Source organism: Arvicola amphibius, chromosome 4, assembly GCF_903992535.2.
Source record: "Arvicola amphibius chromosome 4, mArvAmp1.2, whole genome shotgun sequence".
Lineage (NCBI taxonomy): Eukaryota > Metazoa > Chordata > Mammalia > Rodentia > Cricetidae > Arvicola > Arvicola amphibius.
Genome location: NC_052050.1, coordinates 145470413 through 145484441, shown reverse-complemented (window position 1 = coordinate 145484441; position 14029 = coordinate 145470413). Strand labels below are relative to the sequence as shown.

At 42.2% G+C, this 14029-nt stretch overlaps 1 protein-coding gene across 1 annotated transcript in view; it reads left to right on the top strand.

Annotated features, from left to right (window-relative positions):
• The window catches only part of Nsd3 (nuclear receptor binding SET domain protein 3), a 104626-nt gene that overhangs the window by 72783 nt on the left and 17814 nt on the right, over positions 1-14029 (top strand). Inside the window, exons 15-16 of the mRNA XM_038324563.2 lie at positions 7023-7169; positions 10259-10415. Of these exons, the coding sequence (XP_038180491.1) occupies positions 7023-7169; positions 10259-10415 (304 nt within the window). The remainder of the gene's footprint in view (positions 1-7022; positions 7170-10258; positions 10416-14029) is intronic.

Sequence of the window (14029 nt, the reverse complement as noted above, 5' to 3'; positions counted from 1 at the left end):
TAGGCCAGCTAAGGCTATATAGAGAGAGACCCTGTCTCAAAAAGAAAAAAACAAACTTAGAATTACACGTAAGTTCTTAGTTAGTTTTCCTGTTTAATACTTTCACTGATCAAGAGAGTGTTCCCTTCTTCAGTCTTCTACTTAGAGCAGACCCCCCCCCCCCATTGACATGGTCAGCTGATGGGCGTGTCATGTAGAGTGACTAGCAACAGTTTTTGGTTGTTGTATTTTTTGATCTGTCATTGAGGACCTGATAAGATACAGTCAGGGCAACACATGTCCTGGTTTAGTTTAGTGCAGCCCTGCAGGGTTTTCCATATGTGTGAGGTTGATAAACTGAAAGCAGTATTGGGGAATGGTGTTAACAAACCTAAGTTCATGATACGTCTTAATTTCCGATTGTCTGACAAAACACCATGACCAAAACTGTAAATAAGAGAAAGCAGTTAATTGGGAACTTCCAGTGTCAGAGGGTGAGTTCATGGCCACCATGTTGGGGAGCATGGCAGCAGGCAGGCATGGTGCTGGGGCAGTAGCTGAGAGCTTACACGTTGAGACAACAGCCACAAGGCAGTGAGCTAACTGGAATGGCTTGGGCTTTTCAAACCTCAAAACCCACCCCCTAGTGACATGCCTTCTCCAAGAAGGCGATGCCTCCGAATCCTTCCCAAATAGTTCCACCAACTGGAGACCAAGCATTCAAACATATGAGCCTGCGGGGTCATTGTCAGTCCAAACCATTACATTTCTCACCCTGGACCCCTAGGCTTGTGGCCATGTTGCTATATAAAATGCATTTAGTCCAATTTCAAAAGTCCGCTTAGTCTTTCAGGCTCAAGATTGTTTATTTAAAGTCCAAAGTCTCTTCTTTGAGACTCAAGGCAATCTCTTATTTATAACCCACTGTAAAATTAAAAAGCAAATTACTTTAATCCTAGGACTTGGGAGGCAGAGTCTGGTGGATTTTTGTGAGTTCAAGGCCAGCCTGGTCTACAAAGTGAGTACCAGGACAACCAGGGCTGTTACACAGAGAAACCCTGACTCAAAAAAAAAAAAAAAAAAGCAAAAAACAACAACAAAAAAGCAAATTACATACTTCCAACATACATTGGCACAAAATTTGCATTACAATTCCAAAAATGGGAAATGGAGCCTAATGAGAAAATATGGACCAAAGCAGCAGGGCAAACTCCAAATTCTGCATCTCCATGCTCTTCCGATCACCCCTCCTTCCAGTTTTGTTGGCTGCAGCACACGTCACACTTGTCTCTGGGACGGGTCCACACTCTGCTGGCAGTTCTCATTGGCAGACACCCAGGGCTCCGGCATCTCCAACACTGGGATCGCCACTGCAGTCCAGGCTCCATTTCACCGCGTCCCACAGCTGCTGACTCAGCGTCTTTCCGTAACTGAGGAGGAAGATCCCACAGCCCCTTTACTCCTGCCTATATCCTTCTTGCCTCTAAGGCTGGAGCTGTGGCTACCGTTCTGCTACTCTGCTTTGGAGGGGCCTGGCCCCCTTCTTGAACTACATTTACATAAGCTTTAATTTGTCCATGCTCTCCTTTGTTGATTAGCTTTCTTTGCTTTAGAAGCAAAAGACTGCTTAGGCATTTCTGTTTTTACAAGATAGAAGCTTACCTGAGTGGGGGTCTTGCCATTTTGAATTACGCCTTTAAACTTCTCATCTCTGAGCATAAGTCTTGCCTCTAACGTTAAATTTCCTCATGTTCTTTTTCTCCTCAAATTGTACATTTTGTGTTTCTTGTTTTCCCCGTTTGCTTGTTTTTATTATAGATCTGCATAATGGCGATCACTGATAACCACATAACACAGTCAACACTAGGTTTTCTTGAAATTTCCGCCAATGACATTAGTCCAAAACGCTTCAATTTAGCCTGCAGCAGATTCTAAAGATGAGGGCAAAAAAAAAGCCACATTTTTAAACAAACTATCCAAGAATAGTCTCTAAGCCACTTGCTTAATATTCTTTCCCCTGAAACATCTTGAGCTGAAAGTCCATAGTCTACGTTGTTTTTTTAAGAGTTCTTTTCTTTAAAAAAAAATCTATCTATCTATCTATCTATCTATCTATCTATCTATCTATTATGTATACAATATTCTGTCTGTATGTCTGCAGGCCAGAAGAGGGCACCAGACCCCATTACAGGTGGTTGTGAGCCATCATGTGGTTGCCGGGAATTGAACTCAGGACCTTTGGAAGAGCAGGCAATGCTCTTAACCACTGAGCTATCGCTCCAGCCCCTCTCCATTGTTTTTTTTTACCTCCTCTGTCTTCCAGACTCCATTAAGTCCCCCTTGCTGCACTCACCCCTGTTTTCCTCCCCCAAAGTCTTCCACTACCACATTCCGCCTTAGTTATTGTCCTTTTGCTGTGAAGAAACACCATGACCAAGGCGCTTACAAGAGAAAGCATGTAGTTGGGCACATGCTTGCATTTCAGATGCTCCCATCACGTCAGGGAGCATGGCCGCAGGCAGACATGGTGCTGGAGCAGCAGTGCAGAGCTGCCCTGTGAGTCCGTCACCGCGAGGCAGAGAGAAAGCAAACTTGGAATGGCAGAGGCTCTTGAAACCTCAAAACCCGCCCCAGTGACACCTCCTCCTCCAAGGCCATGTCTCAAACCATTCCCAAATAGATCCCCACCAACTGGGGATCAAACATATGAGCCTATGGGGGCCATTCTGATCAAAGCACTACATGGCACATATTCATCAACTCTGATACACACTGTCCATCTTTTTTTCAATTTTTTGAGACAGGCTTTCCTCTGTGTAGTCCTGGCTGTCCTGGAATTTACTCTTTATACCAGTCTGGCCTTGAACTCACAGAGGTCTGCCTGCCTCTGTCTTCTGAGTGGTGACTAGAAGGCATGCACCACCACTGCCTGGCTCGTGCTGTTCATCTTTATCTTGGCTTCATCATAATTAATTTTTTTCTTTTTTGGTAATGATAATCATTATTGTTTTGTTTAATAAAAGTGTCACTTTGTTTTTAATAAAATTTTCAATTTTTGCATTTCCATCTATGTAGTATTTAAAGGAGTTACTAGATGTATCTAGTGTGCTATGCTATATTTAGACCTTACTGAAAGTCAAAACCTTTCTTGTTTGTTTTTGCTTAGTTAATTTGTTGGAAGTACTAGACATTGCATTTTTATTTTCTTTCTTTCTTTCTTTTTTTTAAAAGATTTCCTTTGTTTTCTGTTTTTTTTTTCTCATTTTTTTATTAAAGATTTCCATCTCCTCCCCTCCTCCTCCGCCTTCCCTCCCCTCCCTTCCACCCATACCCCTACTCCCTCCCTCTCCAGGTCAAAGAGCCATCAGGGTTTCCTTCCTGTTTTCTGTTTTAAGATGAGCTCTGTCTGGAGGCTGGTCTTAAACTTAAAAACTCATGATCCTTCTGCCTCAGCTTCCCAAGTACCTGGGACTATAGGTATTTTATTTACCATGCCAATTTGTAAAGATATAATAGCCTTTAAGTATGATGAAAGATTATTTTGGTTGGTTTTGCTTTTGCATCAGAGGAGATAGGTAGTTGATGATTAAATAAACATCTGTATTAGCAACTTGTACGACCCCTTCTACAGCCATCTGATTCCTTATACTGAGACTTTCTACCTGCCTCAGTTTCCGAAGCATATATGCTGACTACCATCACAGTAAGACTGAGTCTTTTGCTGGTTTGCTGGTTTGCTGGCTTGGGGACTGGGCATTAAACCCAGAGACTCATACTAGACTAGTGTCCTACCGCTGGTCTTTATCCCAGCCTGAAGTAGAGTCGCTACAGTTTCCTGCTTCAAAGCCAGGAGTTCTACCAAGATACTCATTGCCATATTGTTATTGGTGACGGAAAGGATTCAGATAGGCAAATAATAGATAAAAAATTATCCCCATCTTCTGTTACTGAATACAGCGGTGATTGAGAAGGACAGTTTGTGTGTGTACCTGAATGTATGTATGTGAACCATGTGTGTACAGTGCCCATATGGCTGAAAGAGGTCATCAGATACCCTGGAAGTGGAGCTAAAAGTGGTTGTGAGCTGCCATGTAGATGCTGAGAATCAGACCTGGGTCCTCTGTAAGAAAAGCCAGTGCTCTTCTGTGAGCCGTCTCTTTAACCCCAAACTATTGAATTACTAATGGAATACATAGTGTTGGGGACTTTAGTGTCAGAGATGGCCTGAAGCCCTGTTGCTTTGCCAGCCCCTTCTATCCTGGCTCTTCTAGACCCTTCTTAATAGTCTACAAAAAAATGTCAGTTTATAACTAGTATGATAGCTTACTTTGGAGTATATTCTAAGTCCAGTCCAGTCAGTATTTTGACCAATATTTTTTGTACTGTGTTTCATTTAATAACTTATTGCTTTGTTTTCTGAGACCTGGTCTTACTATTTATTTAGCTTTGGCTATCCTAGAACTCACTATGTAGACCGGACTAGCCTCTGGTTCCCAAGTGCTGGAATTAAAGGCATGCATCATTAACAGCAGTCTTTTAGGTTTTTCAAGAAAGGGTTTCTCTGTAGCTTTGGAGCCTGTCCTGAACTAGCTCTTGTAGACCAGGCTGGCCTTGTACTCACAGAGATCCACGTGCCTCTGCCTCCTGAGTGCTGGGACTAAAGGCTGCGCCACCACCACCCGGCTCAGCAGTCTGTTTTTTATTTTTTTAAATTGATTGCTCTTTAAAAGGATCTTCAATTTAGGACAGGTAGAAAATGATACACTTGGGCTGAAGAGATGGCTCAGAGGTTAAGAGCACTGACTGCTCTTCCTGAGGTCCTGATTTCAATTCCCAGCAACCACATGGTGGCTCACAGCCATCTGTAATGAGATCTGGTGCTCTCTTCTGGCAAGCATACAGACAGACAGAACACTATCATAATAAATAAACCTTTAAAAAAAAAAGAAAGAAAACGAAAATGATACACTTATAGACTCTTGCCGTTCTGTGAAATTAAACTGATACCCATTAACTAAAAGCTCGAAGACAATGTACATGGGGCAGAGTCCCATGATTCAGAATCAGAATCTCTGTTTCTATCTGTTTATACTTTATTTAAAAGCCCATGCAATGAATACCCACATATTTAAATGCATAGTAAATTAACTTTGCATAATAAGAAGAAAGCTTCATTTTCTCTCTCAACCTTTTGTAAAAACTTATTATAAACATATCAGATATTTGAGATTTAAGAAGGTTTAAATTAAAGTCTTTTAAAGTACCAGTATATAGTCAGGGTGTTGGTGAATGCCTTTAATCCCAGCACTTGGAAAGCAGAGGCAGGAAGAGCTCTGCGAGTTTGAGGCCAGCCTGGCCTGCATAGTGATTTATAGGACACACAGTGCTGCATAATGAGACCCTCTCTCAAAAAAGCCAGAAAGAACAAAAGTACAAATATGAAATAATTTAAACTTTAGGACACCTATTTTTAAGGAACTAACTATAGTAGATCCATATGCCAAAGAAAACACTTTAATAATGTATGTTCTAGTATTAGAAAATGGGGTTTATTTTCTCTTTCTAGTCTTATTAAGAAATTTTCCATCCCCATAAAATATTTTTTCTTAATTCTTAGTTACTGGATGTTTAAATCATTGAGCTGGGGCCATTGAGATGGCTCAGTGGGTAAAAGCTCTTGCTGCCAATTTTGACAGCCTGCTATTTAATCCGGGATGGAAGGAGAGTACAGACTCTTGCAAGTTGCCCTCTGGCCTCTACTTACATGCTGTATACACGTGCTTGCAAGTGCACACCAATTAATTAATTAAGCATAAAGTCATGAAGCAAATTCTTAAGGACTGAAAGGTCTAGAAGTATTTGTAGAGGGCTCACCCCAGCGTGAAGTGGGGACACTGAGACAGCTTTCAGGGCAGCTTATAATATTTGTATTTTTGTGCATCTTGAGTACTATATAAAATAAAAAATTACTTAACATTCTATGCCTTTGTTTGTAATAGAGCTGATAGGTTAAGGCTTTCATTTTATTTTAATAGTAATAAGAGCAGTTTGTTTCACATATGTGAATCACACTCTAATAGTCACAATTTGAAACAGTTGCCTTGGGAAGAATTTCCTGTCTTGTGGTCAGAACCCTGAAGCCTAGGCTGAGCGATTACCTAGGCTCAGCTGGTGAGGAGAGAGGCTCTGCTTGACCCTCCTCACTTTAAAAGTCTCCTTCTTCTTCTTTCTTTCTTTTTTGGCTTTTTTGAGACAAGGTTTCTTTGTAGCTTTGGAGCCTGTCCTGGAGCTAGCTCTTGTAGACCAGGCTGGCCTCGAACTCACAGAAATCCGCCTGTCTCTGCCTCCCAATTTAAAGGCGTGAGCCTCCACTGCCAGGCTCTTTCTTTCTTTTTTAATACCACTTCTTTGCACTAAATGGATAAAAAGTTATCGATACAGCTTTTCTTACAAAACTGCTGCTGTGGTAGTGCTGTCAAGTTCCGCTCTTTCACCTAGGTTAGACATTTCTTGAGCCCATCTCAGTGGAGGGAGCATCAAATGAAGATCATACCATAGGAAAGAGTCAGTGTGACCCTTCTGAAACAGAATTCTTCTCACAATGGTCCCTAAGTGACACCCTTCTGAATATACTATAAAGTCCTAGATCATTATAAACTAATAAGAACAGAATAGTTATCATCAGAATGGCAGTGCCCTGTGTAGAAAATGGTGTACAGCTGCATTATAAGTTTAGCTGGAGGTGTTGGAGGCCAGTGTGTTACAGTGATCTTGTGTTTTCTTCCAGTAGGATAGGTATATACTTGGATCAGAGTAACTTTCTGTAACTGTCTAGGGTGGTGATCGCTCTCTGTGATAGCAAAAATAAAATAAAATCTGAGATGGTCTGCACTCCTGTAGTAAAGTCCAGGGAAGAAGGGCTCCATTTTCACATGCTCTCATCCCTCGCTGTAAGGCTCGGGCGCATCGTAGGTGCTATTTTCCCCTCCTGGAATCATGGGTAGTTTCATCGCAGCTCATCTCTCTCTGTTTGTCTCATATAGGGCTGGTAGTTCAGGACCATTCAGACCCCATGTTCAGTTCCTATGTCTATAAGTCCCACTACCTACTGAACGAATCAAACCGTGCTGAGTTGATGAAATCACCTATGATTCCTTCTTCGTCAGCTTCCAAAAAGAAATGTGAGAAAGGTAATCACTAAAATAGTTTATTTCTTGTTTTTATAATTTTTACATTTTCCTTTCTCTGTGTGTGTCTTTAAATGAAGGGGGGTTGTATGCCTGTCAAGCACTGCCTGTTGCTTTTGGTAGATTCTGCTTTGGTGGTTGTGACTGTGTCTTCTTATGGTAACAAAATTGTTAAAAAGGGCTTAAAATAATTCTGTCGTCACAGATTTTTACCTTTCTCCCTGAGTCAGTTTTCACACATTCCAGAGATATAGGTTATTAAAATCTAGAATTTTGCTTAACATAACAGACTGTTTGTTTAACAGGCTACTTCTCATTTGCCTGACCTAGAACTGCCATTCATGTTATCTTAGGACAGTCATGGTATAGTTTGTCACTACCTATAAGATAAACTAACAAGACAAACTATTTAGAAAAGAAATCCAGGGTAACAGATACTGGAAAAGATTGTTTCTATAACATATTCTGTTGTTTTATTTCTTAAATATTAAGATGCTCTGAAAACAAGTGCCCTTCCCTTAGGAGAGAAGCTGGGGTTAAGGGCATACCCCAGATGCTGGATGTTGAACGTTAGCCCAAACAAATTACTGATGGGTTGTTTATTCATAAAGAACCATGAGCTAAATGTCTGTTCATATTCTCTCAATCAGTGTTCTATATGCAAGAAAATTTTATCTGTGCTTAACTTGCCATAGCCTGCTTATGATAGAAGGAAAAGTGAGTTCATGCCTGTGTGGGAGGTTGTTATCCCAGAAGAAACACCTGAGCTTGGAAGGTATGGATAGGGATTTTGCTTGATACATTTTCATCTTGATCTGGGGTTCAAATTCAGAATCGATAAAGAAAAATTCATCATTCATGCCTAATAAACCATGTATGCAGGCTAAACATAGGTTTTTATTAGTATTTGCTATTTGTGTTGCCTATTTGATGTATTCTTGCTCCTTTGTTGGCCCAAGTGGCAACTAATAAATGAAAGATGTCTGAGCAAGGTGACTAGAGCCCACTGGGAGGACTGGAGAGAGGACTGGCCTGTTCCATTTCTGCTGAGGTCACACTGCATCTCCTTCTAGTGATGCTATGCTTCTTCCCAGGAGGTGAGCAGGGGCTGCCTTCCTCCTCAATAGCGTAGAGTTACTTTGTCCGCACTTATAAAATGAGATGAACTCAGTTGTTTGGTTTCCAGCATTCAGTATTAACCTTGACATCAATTTAAATGATTTTGAGCCCCTACTTGTCTTGAATGATCTATTTCCTCTCTTGGATCTGGAAAGCAGTTTTTGTTGTTGTTCTTGTTGTTGTCATTGTTGTTTTGGTTTGTTTGTTTGTTTTGCATAGCACAAAGGCAGACCATTCATATTTTTCTTTATTCTTTTATATTTTGAACATCTCTATCATGATAGTTTTCAATGGCTCTGGCTCTGTATTTCCTCTGAATTAAGACTGAAAATTTAGGACCATTTACATTGACAGTGAGCATTGTGAGCTCGACTTTCACAGTGGTGCTAATAATAATAAGCACGTGTCCTATAAGGCTATCTACAAGACAGGGCTCCCTCTTGATTGTTTCTTTCCGATGGACTTAAACCACTCAAGCGGCTAATCCCAAGGATGGCAAATCGAAGCACTTACTGCCCTTGGTACCTGCAGTCAAAGGGGGGCAGCGCAGTGACTGGAGTAAGAGATGGCGGAGGAGACAGTTCTTGGGCTGCCACTGGTCGTGTGTAGGTTCTCCTTCTGTTTTCATGCAACAGTTAGAGGTTGAAAGTCCAGGAAGATGAGATTTCTGGAGCTCTGTAAGAGGCTGGAGCATGTAATCTGATAAAGTTATAGAGAGGGCGCCGAGTCTCTGCCTGTGAGACTTGGGATCTCTTCACCTTGTAGGCTGCAGAAGTGCCGCTCTTTGTGGTCGGTGTGCAACCCTTCCTGTCCCTTGATGTTCGTACTGGAAATACCTAATCACCCCATTTTTATTCGTTTGCATTAAAAGTATTATTCTGTTTGTCACACCTGTTTATGTGTTAACCAGGGAACATTTTAGTCTAAAAAGAGAGGGTTTAGTAGTAGCCTGAAATGATGTGTCTGCACATTCTACTTCATTCTGCACCGAGAATTACTTAATTTAGTGCTATGAAACAGTGGTTCTCACACTTAAGTCAGAAATCTAGATATAAAAGAACATTTTCAAGTATTTTTTGGAAAATTAAGAGAATTACATATTTATACAATATAGGGTTACATGAGATTTATTTGGCTATGACTTTAACCGTTCAACATAACAATACTGTATGTAATACTTCCTTTACTTTTGGATTATAGTCTCCAGCAGTTATGTATTTCTTTGGTCAATACAAATAGGAGAGCTGGGCATGATGGTGCATGCCTGCAGTCCCAGCACTGGGGGACAGGCAGGAAGATCACCAGGAGGAAGTATGAGCTACATAATGAGGCTACCTCCAAATAAAGGTGGCAGAAAATTGTTAAAGTTGAAATGCAAGTTTGTTTTTGGTTGGTATGGTTTTGAAAATATGGGTCATAATTAGGAGGCAGAGAACCCTTGGTGATGGAGCTGTTGCGAGCCCCAGCTGTGCAGCTGTGTGACTGTTTTCACCGAGCAGGTGAGAGTGCTGGAATCATCAGTTTGGGGATCTGGGTTCTACCTTCGTGTTCTAAGAAGAGAAGTACTGATCAACTTATTATGTTCATTCTCGACTGATTTTATTATAAAGGGATTTAGTTCATTGTGGCAGTGGATTAAAATACAAACATAATTATTGCTTTTTTTCTTTGCTCAGAAGAACGAAAGAAAGCTATTTGTTTGAAAACTTACTTTCAAATCTACTTGGGTTAAAGAGTTTCTGTGTCTTTTATGGTGTTTTAGCTAGCTTAAGCCTGATTCCCCAGTTGCTCATGTTCTAAAGGGTGCAGCAGTGTTTGGGTCCCACTTAAGGCTCCGTGTTTCTAGCCACTGGAGTCCTAAGAACGGCTGTTTCATTGGTCTCCTATTTTGATGCATCCCTGTGGATATGACTCAGTCAGTCCCTTCCTCCTTTCCTTCTTTCTCAGTTCTCAGACCGTCTGTTTGTTTCCAGGCGGGAAGCTGCTCTGCTGCGAGTCGTGCCCTGCTGCCTTCCACCCAGAATGCCTGAGCATAGACATGCCGCAAGGCTGCTGGAACTGCAACGACTGCAAAGCCGGCAAGAAGCTGCACTACAAGCAGATTGTTTGGGTCAAATTGGGAAACTACAGGCAAGTTTTCTAAGGAAAACCTTACAAATAGGAAGTAATGCTGTTCTGAGCGGGTTTGTAATCTGCATGCAATGCGGGTGGCATACAGGCAGAGACAGGCGCGGCTCCCTGAACAAAAGGGGCTGAAGGAAAACTGGGCTTGGGTGTTTGTTCTTAGGGGATTGGAATGGTTACGTTGCACTTGGATTTTTGTTTTTGTTTGTTTGCCTTTTTCTTTAAGAGTGGGGTTTTTTACTTTGTTTTTAGGTTCTGAGAATTATTTTATACTAATGAAATATGTACTACTAAATTTTGGAATGAAAGAATCTAAACGTTTGTGTATTGAATTATCTGTATGGATGTCTTATTGACCTATATGTCTACATATCATGTGTGTGCTTGCCTGTGGAAGCCAGAAGAGGGTGTCAGATGTCCTGAGACCAAGTCACAGACAGTGTGAGCTGCCATTGAGTGCTAGAAATTGACGCAGGCCTCTGGAAAAGCAGTCAGTGCCCCTAATCACGGAGCCATCTCCCCAGTCTGCTAATTTCTACTGAGAGCAAGAGTTTATAGCCTCGTCAGGATAAGCCATTGATTCTCTGTCTCTTTAAATGTTTCTCAAGACAGGGATTATCTCTTTAACAGCCCTGACTGACCTGGCTGGCATCTCACTTACAGAGATCTGCCTGCTTCTGCCTCCCTAATGCTGGGATTAAAGGAAAGTGTGCACCACCAGGGCACAGCTAGGTTAGTTGAATTCTAAACCAGGCCCGTGTGTTCAAGTAGCCCTAAGCTGCGTGGAAAGAGAGTGCTTTAAAAAAACAAAACAAAACAAAACAAAGCATGTCATCTAAAGAGGGAGATTATTTCAATAAGAGTCATTTGTACTTATTTATTTATTAAATGGGGGCATGCATGTATCACAGTACAGTTATAAAGGTCAAAAACAGCTTTCAGGAATCAGGTCTCTCCTTCTACCATATGTGTCCCCCAGATACACCCAGGAGGTCAGCGTTGGCAGCAGCACCCATCTACCTGCTGAGCTACTCGCCAACCCGAGCCGTAGTTCCTAAAGGGATGAGAACAGGGGCTGCAGAGATAGTTAAGAACACTGCTGCTCTTTAGAAAATCTGAGCTCAGTTCCTAGCACCCATGTCAGGTGGCTCCCAACCTCTTGTAACCCTGACTCCAGGGGTTCAGACATTCTCTTCTGGCCTCATGCGTGTGTACACACATAAAAATAAAAACATACGCTAGACAGTGGTAGACCATGCCTTCGATTCCAGCATTCTGGAGGCAGAGGCAGGCAGATCTCTGAGTTCGAGGCCAGCCTGGTCTACAGAGCGAGTTCCAAGACATAAAGGCTACTCAGAGAAACCCTGTCTCAAACAACAACAACAAACTTTTAAATTGTGTGTGTGATTAACATTATTTAAAAATATTCTTTTTAATCTCCTTTACAGCTTTAATCTTTAAATTTATTTATTTTTATTATTTTATATGTGTGGGTATTTTCCCTGCATGTATGTGTTTGTGCTGGGGGCCCAGGGAGGCCAGAAGAGGGAGTCAGATCCCTAAACTAGATTTTTATTCCACAGTTTCTTCATCCATTCTTCCACTGAAGGGCATCTAGGTTGTTTCCAGGATCTGGCTATTACAAATAATGCTGCTATGAACATAGATGAGCATATGCTTTTGTTGTATGATTGGGCATCTCTTGGGTAGATTCCCAATAGTGGAATTGCTGGGTCCTGGGGTAGGTTGATCCCGAATTTCCTGAGAAACCGCCACACTGCTTTCCAAAGTGGTTGCACAAGTTTGCATTCCCACCAGCAATGAATGAGTGTACCCCTTACCCCACAACCTCTCCAGCAAAGGTTATTATTGGTGTTTTGGATTTTAGCCAATCTGACAGGTGTAAGACGATATCTCAAAGTTGTTTTGATTTGCATTTCCCTGATAGCTAGGGAGGTTGAGCATGACCTTAAGTGTCTTTTGGCCATTAGATTTTTAGATGGTTGTGAGCAGCCATGTGGGTGCTGGGTTCTCTGGAAGAGCAACCAGTGCTCCTAACTGCCAAGCTGTCTCCTCAGTCACTCCTTTTAGTACCTAACAGGTATATTGATATTTGTTGTTTTGAGACAGGGTCTCGCTGTGTACCTCTGGTTTGGGATAAAATATGTAGGCCAGAGATCCACGAGACCCTGCCTCCGACCACCACATCCAGCTTGACATTTTTTTTTTTTTTTGGTTTTTTGAGACAGGGTTTCTCTGTGGCTTTGGAGCCTGTCCTTGAACTAGCTCTGTAGACCAGGCTGATCTCGAACTCACTGAGATCCGCCTGCCTCTGCCTCCTGAGTGCTGGGATTAAAGGCGTGCGCCACCATCACCCGGCCTTGACATTTTGTTTTTAAGTCAAGGTCTCACTACATAACTCTGACTGGCCTCAAATTTACTATGTAGACCCACCTGCCTCTGCCTCCCTAGTGCTGGGATTAAAGGTGTGCACCACCATATCAGGCCTTGACAGCACAGTAGATTCTATTGGAATTTTAAACAAAATATATTTCTAGATAACTGAGACCATATTGTAACTTTCGTGCATGAACGGTTGAGTTTAAAGGAGCGTGTTAAACATAAGCAGTGTGTTTCTGTGTTGGGTAGTTTTTTCTTCTTCTAAGGGTAGAATAGACACTCCCTGTGTTGCCTGGGCCAACCTCCTGCCCCAGCTTCTCTGGTAGCCTCACTGTGGATGCAGCACTGCACCTGACTTAAAGAAAGTGAGCGCTGGGAGATGGCTTAGCAGTAAGGACATGGACTGCTCCTGCAGAGAGTCTGGCACCCACACGGCACTCCCAACTCTCTTAACTTCAGTTCCAGGGGATCTGAGTCCCTCTTCTGCCCTCCATAGACACCTGGCGTACACTAGGGGCACATGCGTGCATGCAGGCAGAACATTCCTATACATAAAAGTAAATCTTAGAGAACATCATTACATGTTTACAGATGCGAGCGTGTGCACATGGGCCACAGTGCACAGGTGAAGGTCAGAGGACAGCTTGCAGGAATCAGTCTCCTTCCACCCTCGGGCCCCTGGGATCAGACCAAGGTCGTCAGGCTTGGTGGTGTCTTCACTCCTTGAGCCATCTCGTGTGTGTGTGTGTGTGTGTGTGTGTGTGTGTGTGTGTGTGTGTGTGTGTGTGTTTAAGAATAGATACGGATACAATGGAGGTCTTTTTTTTCCAGTTTGGTTGTATGTGTGCATTCTCTACATAGGTTAGCCTGTAACTCATGCTGTTTATATCTCAGCTTTCAGAGTACTGAGATCACATGTATGGCTCACCCTACCCTGCCCTATACTGTGTTCTTAGTATCTGGGGAAACATACATCTAATGTCAGTAGTCTCCAGGACGAGGACATAAGGGTAGGTATTTTTTCTACCTACCCTGTGCTTATTAAGACAAATTGATTCTGAAATGCTAACTGACGCAAAACCTGGCGCCTCAGATCAAGAGTGTTTCCCTGCCTGACAAAGTCAGGAAGTGCTGGTTTGCATATCGTGCTTATTCTTTACCCAGCAGTGGTCTATTCTGAGAAACAATCCTTCATCCCTTGAGAGACGATCTTTTCTACC